The sequence below is a fragment of the Salvelinus fontinalis genome, chromosome 15, assembly GCF_029448725.1.
Source record: "Salvelinus fontinalis isolate EN_2023a chromosome 15, ASM2944872v1, whole genome shotgun sequence".
Classification (NCBI taxonomy): Eukaryota; Metazoa; Chordata; class Actinopteri; order Salmoniformes; family Salmonidae; genus Salvelinus; species Salvelinus fontinalis.
Genome location: NC_074679.1, coordinates 40,680,624 through 40,699,969, shown reverse-complemented (window position 1 = coordinate 40,699,969; position 19,346 = coordinate 40,680,624). Strand labels below are relative to the sequence as shown.

At 44.0% G+C, this 19,346-nt stretch overlaps 1 protein-coding gene across 1 annotated transcript; it reads right to left on the bottom strand.

The window, feature by feature from the left end:
* Nucleotides 1–10,625: 10,625 nt before the first annotated feature.
* dio2 (iodothyronine deiodinase 2) lies at nucleotides 10,626–19,082 on the bottom strand. Its single transcript, XM_055863832.1, has 2 exons — nucleotides 18,846–19,082; nucleotides 10,626–12,806 (listed from the first exon to the last, which is right to left on the bottom strand). The coding sequence occupies exons 1-2, from the start codon at nucleotides 19,065–19,067 to the stop codon at nucleotides 12,204–12,206; spliced, it is 825 nt and encodes a 274-aa protein (XP_055719807.1). The 5' UTR covers nucleotides 19,068–19,082; the 3' UTR covers nucleotides 10,626–12,203.
* Nucleotides 19,083–19,346: the final 264 nt, after the last annotated feature.

Below are 19,346 nucleotides of genomic sequence, written 5' to 3'. Positions count from 1 at the left end.
TTGGGTAAAATCCATAGTTTGAGTTGTAAAATGTCCTCAAAAACACTGAAAAAAATTACTGTGGAGTGGCTTCCTCTAAGCACCACCCAAGTGCTATGCTTAACTAGTAGAAAGTCCTTTTTAGTTTCCTGAGGTGGAATTGTCGTGCCCTCTTCACGACTGTCTTGGCGTGTTTGGACCATTCTAGTTTGTTGTTGATGTGGACACCAAGGAATTTGAAGCTCTCAACCTGCTCCACTACAGCCCCGTCGATGAGAATGGGGATGTGCTGGGTGCTCCTTTTCCTGTAGTCCTCAATCATCTCCTTAGTCTTGGTTACGTTGAGGGATAGGTTGTTATTCTGGAACCACCCGGCCAGGTCTCTGACCTCCTCCCTATAGGTTGTCTCGTCGTTGTCTGTGATCAGGCCTACCACTGTTGTGTCGTTTGCAAACTTAATGATGGTGTTGGATTCGTGCCTGGCCATGCAGTCGTGGGTGAACAGGGAGTACAGGATGGGACTGAGCACACACCCCTGGGGAGCTCCAGTGTTGAGGATCAGTGTGGTAGATGTGTTGCTACCTACCCTCACCACCTGGGGGCGATCATCATCATAAATCCTCATAAATACACAGATGTCCTCAACATCTGAAAAAGTAATGATTACAGTCTTCTTCTCAAGTTCAGCCTGAGGATTATTTTCAATTAGCCCTCATTTGTTAAATCATCAATCGGAGTGTATCGTGTACACACCCTGGCACATTTTCTTTAGCCTTGAGCATTTAAATACACATTTGGGCCAAATGGGGAAAACAACCTGAGGCTGAACCATTACTACAGTATGTCTGGTCCTGAATGAGCACACAACACCCTCTAGCATCCTGTGTGTGAACTGCATGTCTGGGCGTAGAGGAGCTGGATCTGGAATGCAGGACATCTGTTGGACTTGGCAGTACTGTGGGAACTTGGAGCAGGAGAGTGCCAAAGACTGACTCACACACCCTCTGTCACGCATATACTGTATGCCTGCATGCAAGCATGCATGTGTGCAGACACACTTGCATTTAGGCATATACTGTATACACACACACACACACGCACACGCACACGCACACGCACACACACACACACATAAAAACAAGTCTGTCCGTCCGTCTGTCTGTCCTGTCTGTCTGTTACACAATTGTGGATTAAGCAACATAGATCTCGCTGTGTCTAGCAATCAGTCCTCCATTCCCATCATCTTTCAGGCATAGACAGTATTTCAGACAGTTTTAAAACTTATGGGACACAGACTAGAACACAATCTGCTGCATGCAGGGAGTAGAGTAGCTGCTCCAGTGTCCTTTCAATGATCTGGGCGAATGATACATTATATACACTACCCGGGTGACAGATGAGAATTACATCCGTCGCTCCAAACTCCATAATTCGTACTGTAAGAACTCGCCCGGTGCATTCCCAACTCCTCTGTTGACACCCATTCACTTGCACACACACCAGCACACAACCACACACACACACACACACACACACACACACACACACACACACACACACACACACACACACACACACACACACACACACACACACACACACACACACACACACACAAACAAACACACCAGCATACACACACAGACACATTGTGAGAATGGAAGCATACACACATGCAAAATGCTGCAGGCAGGGAGTACTTGCCCGAAAAGCCTAATCTCTGATGAAACAAGCTACTGTAAATGACACGTTGTTTGCTTAGCTAGCTAGCTAGCTACATGATAAATGCATAGGCTACCCCCGCGTATCTGAAAATACATGATCAATTGATGTCTAGTGATCATGACTAGCATGCAGTTACTGCTGTATAACTCTGATCGAGCTAAATGTGGAATAAACCTGAAATGTGGAGTTCTGAATATGCTCTTCAAGAGGTGATGATATTAAAACCTTGAAAACGGCACGTAGTTGTCACTGGTTTTAGCGGAGCCGCGGGTCTCCTTGCCACCCAGCAGCCAATTCGAACACTCTGCAGCGTATTGTGACATTTCATTGATAACGACCTATAGACAGTGCAACCGTCAAAAGGAATATGGGGAAATATAAACACACTTGAAATATAATGCCAGGCTGCCATTATCAATACGCATTTGTTGCTAATTGACTTTCCTGGTTAAATAGAGGTTAAATAAAATAATATCGTACGGGGAGAAGAGCAACATAATATTTGGTGTCTTTTTACATTCCAATTAAACACAGACTGACTTAAAGACCCAACTGTTCTCTATGTTTTTCCTTGTCAAACCGTTTAAAAGTAATTTTATGTTTTGACATGAATCATTGTGACAGTTATAGTGTTGTCTGTCAAGGGCTGGGCATGTTGCCGACGTAGCTCTGACTAGACAATGGGTTTCTATTGCCAGCTCTGGACAGACATGAATCAGCCTGAATCAAGGTTACTGTATCAATGCCAATGAAATTCAAACTTGTGTCATGTTTTTTTCGTTTTTTTTTTAGCACTGGAGTTAGACATGGGGAAAATCAGAGGGGATACAGGCAGGAGAGAGATACAGGTTGAAGGGTTGGAGCGGTGATTAAACCCTGGTCCTTGGTGGGGAGAGGAGTATACAGGTTTCTAACCCAGGAGCATTTCAACTAGATGACGGGCTCTCCACAATCTTGTGTGGTCTTGGCCTAAATTCTAAAACACTAATTCCAAATTGACCAAATTGTCCTTATGGGTGTTCAGTCAGTCTGTCTGTCTGACATACATACAATTCATAAATGATAAAATAATATTACTCATAAGTAACATGCAGCATAAATAATCAAATACATTTATGAATTCCCGGGACCCCCCACACATACAGTGCCGTTCGAAAAGTATTCAGACCCCTTGACTTTTTCCACATTTTGTTAGGTTACAGCCTTATTCTAAAATTGATTTAATTGTTTTTTCCCCCTCATCAATCCACACACAATACCACATAATGACAAAGCAAAAGCAGGATTTTAGAAATGTTTGCTAATATGTCAACAAAATAAAAATGAAATATCACCTTTACCACTTATTTTGGGGCGGCAGGTGGTTAGAGCGTTGGGCCAGTAACTGAAAGGTTGCTAGATTGAATCCCCGAGCTGACAAGGTAAAAATTTGTCGTTCTACCCCTGAACAAGGCAGTTAACCCACTGTTCCTAGGGCGTCATTGTAAATAATAATTTGTTCTTAACTGACTTGCCTAGTTAAAGGAAGGTTAAATAATAAAAGTATTCAGACACTTTACTCTGTACTTTGTTGAAGCACCTTTGGCAGCGATTACAGCCTCAAGTCTTCTTGGGTATGACACTACAACCTTGGCACACCTGTATTTGGGGAGTTTCTCCCATTCTTTTCTGCAGATCTGTCAAGCTCTGTCAGGTTGGATGGGGAGCATCACTGCATAGCTAGTTTCAGGTCTCTCCAGAGATGTTCGATCAGGTTCAAGTCCGGGCTCTGGCTGGGCCACTCAAAGCCATTCAGAGACTTGTTCTGAAGCCACTCCTGCGTTGTCTTGGCTGTGTGCTTAGGGTTGTTGTCCTGCTGGAAGGTGAACCTTCGCCCCAGTCTGATGTCCTGAGCATTCTGGAGCAGGTTTTCATTAAGGATCTCTTTGTACATTGCTCCGTACATCTTTCCCTCGATCCTGAATAGTTTCCCACTCCCTGTCGCTGAATAACATCCCCACAGCATGATGCTTCCACCACCATGCTTCACCGTAGGGATGGTGCCAGGTTTCCTCCAGACTTGACGCTTGGCATTCAGGCCAAAGAGTTCAATCTTGGTTTCATCAGATCAGAGAATGTTGTTTCTCATGGTCTGAGAGTCTTTAGATGCCTTGGCAAACTCCAAGCGGGCTGTCATGTGCCTTTTACTGAGGAGTGGCTTCCGTTCGGCCACTCTACCATGAAGACCTGATTGGTGGAGGGGGGCAGAGATGATTGCCCTTCTAGAAGTTTCTCCCATCTCTACAGAGGAACTCTAGAGCTCTGATAGACTGACCATCGGGTTTTTTGTCACCTTCCTGACCAAGGCCCTTCTCCCCCAATTGCTCAGTCTTGGCGGTTCCAAACTTCGTCCATTTAAGATTGATGGAGGCCACTGTGTTCTTGGGGACCTTCAATGCTGCAGAAATGTTTTGGTACCCTTCCCCAGATCTGTGCCCTGACACAATCCTGTCTCGGAGCTCTACGGACAATTCCTACGACCCCATGGCTTGGTTTTTGCTCTGACATGCACTGTAAACTGTGGGACCTTATATTGACAGGTGTGTGCCTTTCCAAATCATGTCTAATCAATTGAATTCACCACAGGTGTACTCCAATCAAGTTGTAGAAACATCTCAAGGATGATCAATGGAAGCAGGATGCACCTGAGCTCAATTTTGAGTCTCATAGCAAAGGGTCTGAATACTTATGTCAATAAGGTAATTCTGTTTTTGCTTTGTCATTATGGTGTATTGTGTGTAGATTGCTGAAGATGTTTTTTTATCTAATCCATTTTAGATAAGGCTATAACGTAACAAAATGTGGAAAAAGTCAAGGGGTCTGAATACTTTCCGAAGGCACTGTAAAACGTTCATCTGTAGCTCAGTTGGTAGAACGTGGTGCTTGCAATGCCATGATAGTGTGTTCAATTCCTGGAACCACCCATATGTAAAATGCATGCACGCATTACTGTAAGAGGTTTTGGATAAAAGTGTCTGCTAAATGGCATGTATTATGTTGTATTAAATTGTGTGCATGCATGACTGTAAGTCGCTTTGGATAAAAGCGGCTCGTAAATGGCATATATTATTGTACATACATTTGAAATCTATGTAATCTAGATCTGAATTCCAAAACACAAATGTATGACCAAATTGTCCTTATTTGTGTACAGTATGATAATCGTGTGATAAGTATAGCCAGGATGTCACCAGCAGTCCTCATTGTTCCTCTAAGTCAGTCCTGACACTTACATACAGCTCTTAAATTACCACGGGACACCTTTACTGACTAAGGGCACAAGGGTAAAACCAACTGGTACCGAGTTGCACCTGTTACTCTTTGATGGTAGGTAATGAAGACAAGAAAGCTGTATCTATCTACTGATGACTTTTATATCCACTTAACACTACTTCACGTCTTTTGCCTTTTGTTCTACATTTAACATTGCAGATGCTCTAGTCTACAAGATAGCAGGTGCTAACGTTGCATCGTTGCACAATAAACCTTCAGGACCATGTCAAGCCTCTAACCCTGAATAAAGCCCCATTTATACCTGCCTCTTACATACGTCCTTCATCCTGATCTTGTTCTGATCTTGCCAGTTTACACTTAAAAGATCTGATCGAAATCAGTTCACAATGCGTCTTTTAATCGTCTACAACCGTCTAAAAATGTGGGCACATTCAGAATGACGATGAGATCAGGACAAAGTGCGAAGGTTAGAACCAGGTATAAACGTGGCTTCAATCTGCCAATCACTTATCCAATATTTTCTGTAGCTAGTCTCTCTAGACATCCGGGTTGCCTCCCGCAATTTTGAACACGTCTGTACTTAATACAACGTCAGTTGAGCATTGAGAAGTCGTCTGTCTGAAAAAGACCAACCCCGGATTTGTTTTTTCTTATCAAAGTTGCCAAAAGTGTTCCTGAATGTTAGCCATGTCGGGGGAAGAACTATAGTTTCAGTCCACTTGAATGACTCTTGTGTTCCAATGTCACGTGACACCATAAACACCGACTTGGCCCAGTAAAGGATAAATAGTGGGAAAGCTTAGCGGTTCAATGATGATAAGAACCTCATACTGGTTACAGTGCCATTGGGGGAAGAAAACATTTGTTACAGGTCTTAAAGTGGGCCATGAGGAAACTAACTGCATGATTGGCTTTAGCTGAGTGTGTGGGTGTGTGTGTGTGTGTGATTGTTTGTGTGTGTGCTTGCATGTGTGTGTGCATGTTTATGGAGAAGGAAAAGCTTTAACTGAAAGAGAAAGGAATAGGGTCATGTGGAGATAATGGCACCATGCAGAGGTCTGCTCCCGTTTCCTCGCTCTCTGTCATGGAAATGAAGTTTGGAGGTTTTCTGGCAGACCACCGTGTCCACTACGCACCCTCTTTAACCAGCCAACAACACACAACACACTACCTCGTTGTGCTGCCAGTTACAAAACCAGATCCCAGTCTATTGATCTTAAAAGCAGTTCAATGACAGAGAAAGAACGGGTGATGAAACAAGGGACGAGCACAAGGTCCCATAGTGGAATGAGAACCCCAGTCTCCTTCCAAAGACGGACTCTCTATCCACTGTCCTAATAAGAATATCTATATTGGTGAAGAGCCTAAGGCGTCAATCATCTAGGGTCACTACAAAAGCAAGACAACAATGGTGGGTCAAATTTATTAAATTGTACTCCACTTGTATTTTACAGATGCTCTTATTCAAAGTGACTTGCTCAGGGACACATGGACAGATTTTTCAACTTGTCAGCTCAGGATTCGAACAAGCGACCTTTCGGTTGCTGGCCCAACGTGCTTATCCACTAGGCAAGCATGGTAGTGCCCTTCACGTTGACAATACAATTACTTACTACTATGACTCTAGGACGGTACGCTCTTATTTAAGACATGTGGAGTGAGCTGGGCTTCCGTTCTGGGATTTTACAAGAATTATTAGTAAGGTAAGTGTTACGTTCCCCAGTTTCTGTGTTGTGGTTTGTATATTTGTATGTATTTCAGGAAATGGTGTCCTGGAATCCCCCAAGCAGCTGATTGGTCGACTCCATGGCTAATTGGAGCTGACCCCGCCCCCTCGTCAGGATACAGCTGTATCCCATTAGACTCCTTCTCCAGCTATAAAAGCCAGTGTTCTGTTGTTCAGAAGGGGAGATGATTGCTGAGGGGAGAGAGATGAGGGTGATAACCAGTGTTGGTTGTTGTTAGGAGATGAGGCAGATGAGTGTGTCCTGTGGTCTCGTTGTTGGTCTGTATAATTGTTGTCAAGTATTTTGTAGTTTTCCTGAGGTATGTTTATGTCCAAAGGACGGTTTTGATTATTGAAATTGTTTTGTTACTCTTTTTTTGTTCCCGGGGGGAAGGGTAAGGCACCTTGGGAGTGCTTAGGCAAGAGGCCTGCGGGCATACATATACCTGTAGTATGTACTCTGTCTATGTACACTAGGTAAGACATGGGCAGACCGTCCCCTGTATTTTGGTTAGTGCACCAGGTGGTGTTAGGTAGGTAGTGGGAAGGTAGGAGAGGGGGCTTTGATATTTACTTTCTTTGCTTTGGTTCTGTCCATCCCCTTTTCCCCAAAATTACCGTGTGATGGAATAAATTCCCTGTAAACGGTAATTCTCTGCCTTTTGTGATCCATACCTCTTTCACTCCACGGGGAGTTGAGTTGTAGCAGGGTGTTGCGTTCCCTATTCCTAGAGGCGGATGTAACAGTAAGTCATTCACAGATTTGACGGTTTAATCCACAACCATGCAGGTTTGTGTCCTTCATGTTGACAATACGACTACTTTCCTGCAGTTACGACAAATCAGGCCAGTTTGCGAGGTTAAGGGAAGTGGTTCCCAGCTCCTGTACGTGTTTATAATTTCAGGTTCGGTCCATAACCATTCAGGGTAGTTGGTGCCCTTCATGTTGACTTACTGATGTAATATTATTACGTCAAATCGAGTCACGCTTCTTAGACCATAGAAACAAGAAGCTTCTGTCCAAAACCGGTCTCCTGGTTGGCCTGAGCTGGGCTTCTATACAGGATGCATACAAGGGTTGTTCAAGGTAGCTACTGTATGTGTTACATTTCTGATATGAGGTTTGGTTTAAAGGGGTAATCCGCGACACACTCAAACTCATAGACAGAGCTATGGATGCAAGGACTGACCATCCATGAGACCCCCAAAAAACTCTAACCATTTTTTGAATTTTAACTGTTATTTACAAACAATGGAATAAAACCGGCGTATATTTTGGGGTTTCTGATGGGTTACGACAGTTGAACTAAGCTACTGCGGCATTTATAAGTTATTCTCCACGGCTGTATACTGTATAATTAATGTTAAAGTTTAAAAAGAATGCCCCAGTCCTGGATTGCCCCTTTAAGATCAGATGGTCTATTTTAAAGGGTTTGGTGTCAAATACCTCAAGGGTCACTCCACTAGCAGTTGTCTTGCTTTACACCCTATGGGTCAGGCCGTTGGGTGATAGGCACGCGTGGGTTTAAATTATATTTGAAATCTTTCAAACACTTTTAGTGTTTGTTTTAGTTGGACTGGAATGCGGGTTTCCACTTTTGCTACTTCCTGCTAATAAGCTATTGGTTCCATTGTGCCAGACAAGACCAATCGAGGCCAAATAGACCACTTTGAATTGATTTCAAATAGAATTTGAATCCAGGTCTTGCCAGGCCACGGTACTTTGTCCTACGACAATCTGGGTTGAGTGCAGGGATGCCTGACCATACACACCCAGTCAAAATTAAGGGAAGAATGTAAGAGGATTGTGATCATGACTCATTAGAGAAAAGCGATGGTCATTTCTGACCATTCACACTCTCATTGTGTCACTAACAGGTTCCCAAATCAGCTTGAATGTGTGTGTATCAGGATAATGAGGGGACCAGTTAAAGAGCGGTGCTGCTTTGTGTATCTTGTATAAACCCAGTACACACACACACACACACACACACACACTCTCCAATGTGTTCTGCTCGGGGGGCCCTCATCCACACTTCTCATTTTCCCCTTCCTCCATTCTCCTTTACCTCCTATTTTCCCCCTCATCCTCTTTACCTCTTCTTCCTCTACATGTCTCCCCCTTTCCCCATTTGCTATCCTCCATTTCCTCCTCTGCCTCACCCCTCCCTCCTTTCCTCCCCCTTTCCCTTCCCTCTCTATCCACCTCGCCCTGACGTCTGTGCTATTCTGTGCAGTATTTGGCAGGCGAGCCAGACCACAAGTTCACCCAGGAGGCTTGGTTTCACTCGAGCCCTACGGCCACGTGTAAACACATGTTATAACCTGTCATAGAGAGTGCGTCGGGAGTCACGCTCCTCTCGGAAATAAAAACACAGGCGTTCAGTCTCCAACACGTCTGTGGTTTCGCTGTTGTGGACCATAACCAACGCTGTCGTGTTTGAGGTGTCTCGCCCACTGAATGTGTATCTCTTTGTTTTGTTTCGAGATGGGTCGTCGGGTGCATAGGCACACACACGCACGTTCACACGTACGTGTGTGTGTCCCCCCCCCCCCCCCTTTGCTGCCATAACAGCATCCACTCTTCTGGGAAGGCATTCCACTAGATGTTGGAACATTGCTGTGGGGACTTGCTTCCATTCAGCCACAAGAGCATTAGCGAGGTCGGGTATTGACGTTGGGCGATTAGGCCTGGCTCGCAGTCGGTGTTCCAATTCAGCCCAAAGGTGGTCGATGGGGTCGAGGTCAGGGCTCTGTGCAGGCCAGTCAAGTTCTTCCATACCGATCTGAATGTATGGACCTCACTTTGTGCACGGGGGCATTGTCATGCTGAAACAGGAAAGTGCCTTCCCCAAACTGTTGCCACAAATTTGGAAGCACAAAATCGTCTAGACTGTACGCTGTAATTGTATGCTGTAACGTTAAGATTTCCTTTCACTGGAACTAAGGGGCCTAGTACGAACCATGAAAAGCAGCCCTAGACCATTATTCCTCCTCCACCAAACTTTACAGTTGGCATTATGCATTCGGGCAGGTATCGTTCTCCTGGCATCCGCCAAACCCCGATTTGTCACTCAGACTGCCAGATGGTGAACCGTGACTCATCACTCCAGAGAACGCGTTTCTACTGCTCCAGATGGCGGTGAGCTTTACACCACTCCAGCCGTCGCTTGGCATTGCACACGGTGATGTTAGGCTTGTGTGCGGCTGCTCAGCCATTGAAACCCATTTCATGCAGCTCCCGACGAACAGTTGTTGTGCTGACGTTGCTTCCAGAGTTAGTTTGTAACTCGGTAGTGAGTGTTGCAACCGAGGTGAGAATTTTTACGCGCTTCAGCACTTGGCGGTCCCGTTCTGTGAGCTTGTGTGGCCTACCACTTCACGGCTGAGCCGTTGTTGCTCCTAGATGTTTGCACTTCACAATAACAGCACTTACAGTTGACCAGGGAAGCTCTAGCAGGGCAAAATTTGACGAACTGACTTGTTGGAAAGGTAGCATCCTATGACGGTGCCATGTTGAAATTCACTGAGCTCTTCTACTGCCAATGTTTGTCTATGGAGATTGCATGGCTGTGTGCTCGATTTTATACAGCTGTTAGCAACAGAAATCCAATGACAGCTAATTTTCAGTTTTCCCCTCCCCACTCAGACCAATCTTAGAAAGTCCTTTCAAAATTCTTGATTGAGAAATTGCTATTTGCTAAGAAGCTATTTTTGTTTCTTTTTGACATTTTTAATTGAAAACAATCACAGTAAGGTACTTAATTGTTACCCAGAAAGGATTTGATATTGTGATAAAAACAGCTGCATTGGACTTTTTAACTCCCTGAACAGTTCTTCCATTCTTTCAGCACCGCTCTCGCTCTCTCTCTCACCTACACCCCATCGGCACTCACACAGACAGAAGTCGCAGAGTAGCAAATCAGTCAGCAGCAACAACTTTATTTTACTTTCTGTCCCTCTACTCTCCTGTATTTTTTTTGAAAAGCAGCACTACACAGGATTGAGCATATGGATGAAGACGGGGGGGGGCATCAGTTTATGGACCTCTCCTAGAAATTGTTTGAGAATGTTGGATGGTTTGATGACGTTAAAATACATGTTGGTTTGAGTCTACGTCAGGGAGGTGAGGTCTGTCATCCGACCACAAACAGAGTCAGTAACCCTTTAGTCAGTGGTTTTCATTCTCACACCAGCCCCGTCTCGACCCAAACCAAATGTATGTCTGCCTGTCTTTCCCATGGACAACTAAAAACCCCTTCAGTCACGTCACACCATACAACTGACACACACACCTTCTTAAGCCATCTAGACACCACCTGTCCTTAGCGTGCCTCAACTCCTGCCACACACCTTAGAGCTCAGTGTACCAAAACGTCATGGTGAACAAGGCACTTTGTTTATCTTGACAATTCAACCATGAGAGCACCAACTGTAAATGTTTGATGTTCTACACGTGGCGTAAGTCTGGGTTGTCAACATAAATGCAGTACCACGTTAGCCATAAAGCTTTCAGGAAACTCGCCTCAGGTCTTGGAGACACTGTCATCTCCCTCGACCCATTACATCTCTGTACACCCCTGGCTTATCGCTAACCAACATCGCTAACACAAACCATCACCAACAGCAAATAGCTCTGGGATTACAGCTAGCTAGCTACGGATCCTCGGTAATAACTACAGTACACATATTGCCTCCGTTTCTGGTTAACATGCTGTGCTTTGCTCTCCGGCTCACTTTCTCCTTCTCGCATCGTCTGTCAGGTTAAAACGACAATATGGCGGAGATCGATACAGCGCTAACCTCTGTGTTCTAGGTGGTGTGGTAACATGAAAGGTGTACTAGGAGGTGTCTGAGTCTAGATGGTTCTAAGCAGTCTACTCTACGTGGTTGTGAATAGTGTTGTAACACCCCCTCATACACACGAAATGGGAGTATGACACAATGTCTTAAATAAAAAGCATTACAAGTGCATCGGCATACAAAACATTACCATGGTGTAAAAACAAACATTAACATTAAAAACCATATAAATAAATGAATATCATATTTTATATATTTATATATAGATGGGTACTTTTGCTTTCTACCTTGTTCAGTAATTTGGTTTTCATTTTGAAAGGAGCCAGGTTAGAAGTTAATGTGGACTGTAACTAGAGAACTTATTCATGATTAGCAAACGGGGATGAAGGCGTTGATAAAGCGTGTCAGCGGTTAACCTTTTCAGTCTCTCCTCTCAGTCAACTTACTACCATAGGTAGCAGAGCATCAGTCCATGCTCTTAAGTCTCTTGGTTCTGTTCTGTTGTTTTCTAGTGGAAAGTTGGTCTCCTTCCAGAAAGGAAGTTCATGAGATTTGGAACTTCGGAACGTAACATGTTCTGTTCTGAGTGTTGACAGTCCAGTTTTGAAAGCACCTCATCTTCCTTTTATTCTCCTTTTTATACAAAAATAAACATTCTCTCTTCCTCTTTTTCAGCCGCGTTTAGTTGTTCATAGAACTAGAGGCATCTCTTCCTCTCTGTCTGGTCCGATCTCTTGCCGTAGCTCTGTTCCAGATACTGCCTCACATCCTTCAGGTTGTAGAAAAAGGGTCCCTTCCCTCCAAGGTAGGCGATCTTCCTCCTCTGCACGATGCACACCCTCTCGTTGGACACGCCGTAGGCCACGTTAGCATTGTTGTCCATGCAGTCGGCCACCAGCTGGCACTGAGATGGCAGGCTGAAGGACTCAATCAGCTTCTTGGCCGCCACCACCCTCTCCTCCAGTGATCGGTGCTTCCTGACCTCGAAGGAGCGCGGGCCCATGGCGGGCGCCACCCAGCCGTCCGAGGGGTGTGCCTCGTCGATGTAGACCAGCAGGAAGTCGGCCACGTCTGAGAACTCCTCCACCAGCCGCCGGAAGGCGGGCAGGTGGCTGATGAAGGGAGGTCAGGTGGCCGAGCCGAAGTTCACCACAAGAGGGCGGTCCGACGACTCAAAGTCCAGCAGGCGGCACTCGTCCCCGGGATGAGGGCCCGTGGTGGTGGTCAAGCTGCTCCGCCGCCGGAAGCTACCAGGAACCTTGACCACTTTGGAGTTGGGTGCCTCAAAACCCAGTTTAACCTGCATAGGAGAGGAGGGAGAAAGAGAGGTTGGTTAACAACTGTTTGTATTGAGAATAACAGTCTTTCTAAAAGAATAGAAAGGTTTTGGTTTTGACAGTCAATCAAGTGTAGACCAGGCACAATAATATATACTGTACATTCATACATACACACTCGTACACACATGCCCACAACCATGCACACCCACAAAACACTAAATAATGCTTGACATGTTGTGAGGTGTCAAGTGCTAGACAGGACGTAATGGAAAATTGCACATTGAACTCACTGAGAATAACAAGCGCACAAAGCTGTCAATCAGGGCAAGCCTCAAGAATGAGTGTGTGTGTTAGTTGTGCGTGGATCCGCTGTTTGTTCACCTGCACCCATTAAATTATTGCATCTGAGCTCCTAGAGTGTGAGGCTTTTCTTGTTCAAGTGTTTACCCGCCCGCAATTGCTAATTACCCATCCGCAACCGCCTGACTAAGCCTTCAGAAAGTTTTCACACCCCTTGACTTTTTCCACAATTTGTTGTGTTACAAGGTGGGATTAAAATTGTACATTTTTGTCAATGATCTACACAAAATACTCTGTAATGTCAAAGTGGGATTTTTTTTTTAAACATTTGTAAAAGAAAGAACATAAAATATAAAACACGAATGTATCTCGATTTCCAGTTTTGAAAGCACCTCACCTTCCTTTTATTCTCTTTTTATACAAAAATAAACATTCTCTCTTCCTCTTTTTCAGCCGTGTTTAGTTGTTCATAGAACTAGAGGCATCTCTTCCTCTCTGTCTGGTCCGATCTCTTGCCGTAGCTCTGTTCCAGATACTGCCTCACATCCTTCAGGTTGTAGAAAAAGGGTCCCTTCCCTCCAAGGTAGGCGATCTTCCTCCTCTGCACGATGCACACCCTCTCGTTGGACACGCCGTAGGCCACGTTAGCATTGTTGTCCATGTATTCAACCCTCTAGAATCATGTTTGGTAGCAATTACAGCTGTGAGTCTTTCTGGGTAACTCTAAAAGCTTTGCAAACCTGGATTGTACAATATTTGCATATTATTATTCTTCAATCTCCAAGCAGTTGACCATTGCTAGACAGCATTTTAACGTCTTGCCATCGATTTTAAAGTCTATTTAAATCAAAACTGTAAGTCAATCAGGAACGTACAATGTCATCATGGTATTCAACTCCAGTGTATTTTTGGCTTTGTGTTTTAGTTTATTATCCTGCTGAAAGGTGAATTCGTCTCCAAGTGTCTGTTGGAAATTCCTCTAGGATTTTGACTGTGTTTAGCACTATTCTGTTTATTTTTATCCTAAAAAAAACTCCCTAGTCCTTGCCGATGACAGGCATACCCATAACATGATGCAGCCAGCACCATGCTTGAAAATCAGGAGTGGTACTCAGTGACGTGTTGAGTTGGATTTGCTTTGTATTCAGGACATAAAGTGAATTACTTTGCCACATTTCTTGCAGTTTTACTTTAGTGCCTTACTGCAAACAGGATGCATGTTTTGAAGGGGGAAAAAAATTCTGTACAGGCTTCCTTCTTTTCACTTTGTTAATCTGTATTAGAAATTCACTGCTCCACTGAGGGACCATACCGATAATTGTATGTGTGGGGTACAAAGATGAGGTAGTCATTCAAAAATCATGTTTAACACTATAGTCCATGCTAATTATTTAGTGAATCGTTAAGCACATTTTTACTCCTGAACTTATTTATGCTTGCCATTACAAAAGGGTTAAATACTTATTTCTAAAATCATAATTCCACGTTGATATTATTGGGTATCGTGTGTAGGCCAGTGACTCAAAATCTAAATGTAATCCATTATTAATCCAGGATCCACAACAAAATGTGGAAAAAGTCAAGGGATGTGAATCATTTCTGAAGGCATTGTATATGTGACAAAGTGAACATCTGACACTAACCCACAAATATAGAAAATGCACTGTAGGCTACAGTCAGATATTGCAGAACGATCTTTTGACAGACGATGCAGAATTTTTGGGGGGGGACTAATTTAGATATGTTTGTGCTTATTTTTCTGCCAATTTTGTAGGCTTTTTGTTAGTCAACTTGTTAAACACTTGTTAGCTTCTCTTCTGTCATTATATGGTGCCCTAGAAGACTAAATCAACCTTTGCTCACCAGAATAATGTCATAGATGATAGAATGAATGGTTCAATCTAGTTGACATCGGTAAATTTTCTCTGGGATCTCTGGTTGTTTCACAGAGCAAAGACGTTTAGGGACCGGGGACAAAATGCAATAACTCGACGACAAAAAAACGGGAAAATGTTCAAATGACATCAATTTGACTGGTTGTGAAAGCTGTGAAAAACGACCCAACATGTTTCTGGGAAGATTTCAGTTCGGCTTGGATGCATATTTTATGTGGTTGAAATACTATCAGCTTTTATGATGCTGATAAATATAGCACCAATACAGACGGTATCCAACGGTACATTTGCATTCTGTCAAGATGCTGAAAGAAAGAAATAATATTTCTCCACTCCTCTTCTCGAGTGAAAACGTTGCCTACATTTGGCGTATAATTTAACTGCAAGAAATGCGTGAGTTTATATTCAGGCTATATGAGAGGTTACAGACCGACAGTCAGTGTCCAGATTTCAGTTTCCATTTAACCCATCTGAACAGTAGGCTAAAGTTCACTTGACGTGCCATAGGCCTATTTGAAGTCCCCATCTTGTGACGGTCGAATTTGTATAGCGCCTCACAATCACTGCTATCATCTTTTACAACTTCACCAAATCTTTCCCAAAGATTACTCTGACATTGTCCTTTTTCCCTCCTTGGATCGACGTGAACATTTTCTGCCTTTTCCCAAAAGCATTTAGTGATTGGCGTGTAGGCTATTTGGCATACACACAGTTACATGCTGACTGCAACGGGCGCGTGCGTGCGTACGTGTGCGCCATCGCGCGCATGGTGATTTTGTCCATCCACCCCAGACACGATCAGGACACGCAGGTTGGAATATCAAAACAAACGTTGAACCATTAAGTTGGGGACAGGTCAAAACGTATTTAAAACATTCACGGGCATTTAGCTAGCTGACTCGCTGTTGCTAGCTATTTTGTCTTGGGATATAAACACTGGGTTGTTATTTTACCGGATATGTACAAGGTCTTTTTTTTTCATGGATCTTTGTCGAATTTTGACCCATTTTGAGTCACACAAAATCGTGTGTTCTTTACTCCGACAATTAATCCACAGATTCTAGAAATCTCTCCTTGTTCAGTCAAATCACGTCTGTGTGTGTGTGTGTGTACATTAACCAAGCCAAGAGTCATTCATCAAAGTGAGATGGAGAGTGCTGGACAGAATTGCTTGCCTCCCCATGATCTCAATCCCCACTTGAACACCGCAAACTTGCCTCCCCATGACAGATCTAGAACATTGTAAATCTCCCTAAATGTTTTTCTTAGGTCATTTTGGAGGCAACGTCCGTTCGAGGTATTTTACATCAGTAAGTGATTAGATGTATTGAATTGACCAGTACACATGATAGACTTCCCCAAGTCCCTTTCACCCAGTCAGTCAGCAGCCTAAGAGTTGAAAAGAGGGTGAGTGCTGTTGTGGTAAGAGCCTTTTGACACTAACATTGCAATACTCTGTAACAGCCCCGACGCTGATTAGGCATGACTCATGAGAGTTCAGGAAAAGGTAGAACAATGTAGTGTTTAGTAGGAGTAGGTGACGTAGACACAGCATGGGACAGGAGATTGAGGGAAGAAGGGGAGAGAGAGAAGGAGAGGAGGAAGAGGGATGCCAGAGTAAGAAAGCGCCAGGGACTGAACGACAGAGAGGCAGGGAGAAGGGAAGAAAGAGAGCATGAGAGAGGGAAAACCCACCCGCATATCTGCGGGGACTGCGGGTTATGAGTCAACTTGTGTGTGTGTGTGTGTGCGTGCGTGCGTGCCTGCGTGTGTGCATTAACCATGCCAAGAGTCATTCATCAAAGTGGGATGGAGAGTGCTGGCCAGAAATGCTTGCCTCCCCATCTCAATCCCCACTTGAACACAGCAAACTTTCCTCCCCATGACAGATTTTCTTAGGTCATTTTGGAGGCAACGTCCGTTCGAGGTATTTTACATCAGTAAGTGATTAGATGTATTGATTTGACCAGTACACATGATAGACTTCCCCAAGTCCCTTTCATCCAGTCAGTCAGCAGCCTAAGAGTTGAAAAGAGGGTGAGTGCTGTTGTGGTAAGAGCCTTTTGACACTAACATTGCAATACTCTGTAACAGCCCCGACGCTGATTAGGCATGACTCATGAGAGTTCAGGAAAAGGTAGAACAATTTAGTGTTTAGTAGGAGTAGGTGACGTAGACACAGCATGGGACAGGAGATTGGGGGAAGAAGGGGAGAGAGAGAAGGAGAGGAGAAAGAGAGGTGGAAACAGATAGAGAGCCATGGACTGAACGAGAGGCTGGGAGAGGGGAAGAGAGAGGGCATGAGAAAGGGAAAAAGGAGTGAGAGAGAGAGGCTGGAAGAAAGGAGGGAGAGAAAGAGAGGAGGAATGTGACAATAATACAACAGAGGATCAAACTATCAAGAAGGGGGCAGAGGGGAGATGTGGGGGAATCCTCCACCAAATTACCCAAAACTAGACACCCGCATTCTTCAGTAACTAACTTCATGTACGTGCTTCATGCATATAAAACGTGTAAATCCATACTGTACATTTACCTGGCTATCAAAATGCCTATGTGTCAGATGATCTGTGTTAAATCTTACATGTGTACCTGGCTACCTGCCTGATGCCTAGTGTCTGGTTAGGACTGACACAACGATGTCTGTTTGGTTTGAGAGTTAAAATGTAACATTTAGGAGAAGCCAGACCTCTGAATTTCCAAGTAACTGAGGGTGAATGGCCCTCGGGTGTTTGACTGTCTGGGGGCCAAAGTTCATCACTTTTTAGATCAGATAACCTACATTTGATTTGATATTAAAGTTCAACATGCTGATTTAAACAAGGTGACCCATGGACATGGTCTCAGATGGCAAGATAAGAATTCAGCAATGCAGAAATAGTATAATTGTCCTTTCAGAATGAATGAATAAAAAAAGACTATACACTGCTTTTGAAATGGTTAGAGTTACAGAGAAGCATGCCTAGCGAGATCGTTTTGTGTGTGCTGCAGCCTGGTCTCATAGACTAGGCGTAACATAGTAAAAATAAATCTGTGACACTGACATTTGTATGATATGTTATGTTTGGCATGGTTACATAAGACAGATGGTTACTTAAGACAAAAATTAAAGTAAGGTGGTTGGTCAGGGTGGAGGGGTGGGCTCGTAATGTGAACATCTAGGAACCCAATCGTTGCTAGTTTGAATCTCATCATAGACAACTTTAGCATTTTAGACAATTAGCTACTTTGCAACCACTTAGCTTGTTAGCTAACACCTACTCTAACCATAACCCTTTAACCTAACTCCTAAACTTGACACTAACCGTAATCCTAACCACTAACCCTAACCCGTAGCATGGCTAACATTAGACAGCAAGCTAACATTAGCCACCTAGCTGGAATTCGTAACATATACTAAGTTTTGCAAATTCGTAACATATTGTACGTTAAGCAAATTCGTAACATATTGTATGTTTTCAAGTCTTAATGACTTGTCTGACTTGTTTAACTGACTTGTCTAGTTAAATAAAGGTTAAATTAAAAAAATGAAAACGAACTGGGTGATGGACATCCACAAATTAATACCATACAAAACGTGACACATACTAAAATAAGATTGACAGATTTACATACAGAATAATACAAAATGCTCTGAGACCAGGTTGTGTGCTGAATTGCTTTTGACCAACTTTTATGCACGATGCCATTCTGACTCTTTTAGAGAACACTATTTTGCCGCCACAATGCCCAAGACCTGTGGGTGTGTTGTGCACAGGTATGCCACAATACAACTTCCTACAACTCATAGTACAACCATAAACTCTAACTAAAGCGTAGCCTGCAGTGAGTTTATATATATGACAATACAACATGGTTCATTACCTGTTTATATGCATCCAGCAGGAAGCTGTTCCATATGGACCGGAGCCCTGCCGAGGTCAGCATACGCTGCCACTCTCCCCCGCCGCTGCCCGAGCAGCTCAGTAAGGACACTAGGCGCTTCACCAGCACCACCGAGTCGTAGAGCGCGAGGAACAAACAGTTGGAGAAGAAACCGGGCAGGATCTGGAGAGTGACCAGTAGGTCCACGCTGCCAGCGCCCATTTTATTTTAGGTTTCTGTCCCCAGACTAAAGGCGACTCCAGAGGCAGCGCAGCTCTGTCTCGGTTTTAGCTGCTTTCCAAACACATTCCGCGCCGGCTGGTGCTCCTCTGCTGTCCCCTGCTCGCTGTCGAACACTTTCACACACTTGCATAAATATGTCTCTGTCCCCTCTATCGAAGGCGCGCGGTCTTTATTATGATGCTCGCATTTCAACAGAGTGCGATCTGACTTGACTTGGACCGCACAAATGAATTGACACACAGGGATAACGAGAGACAG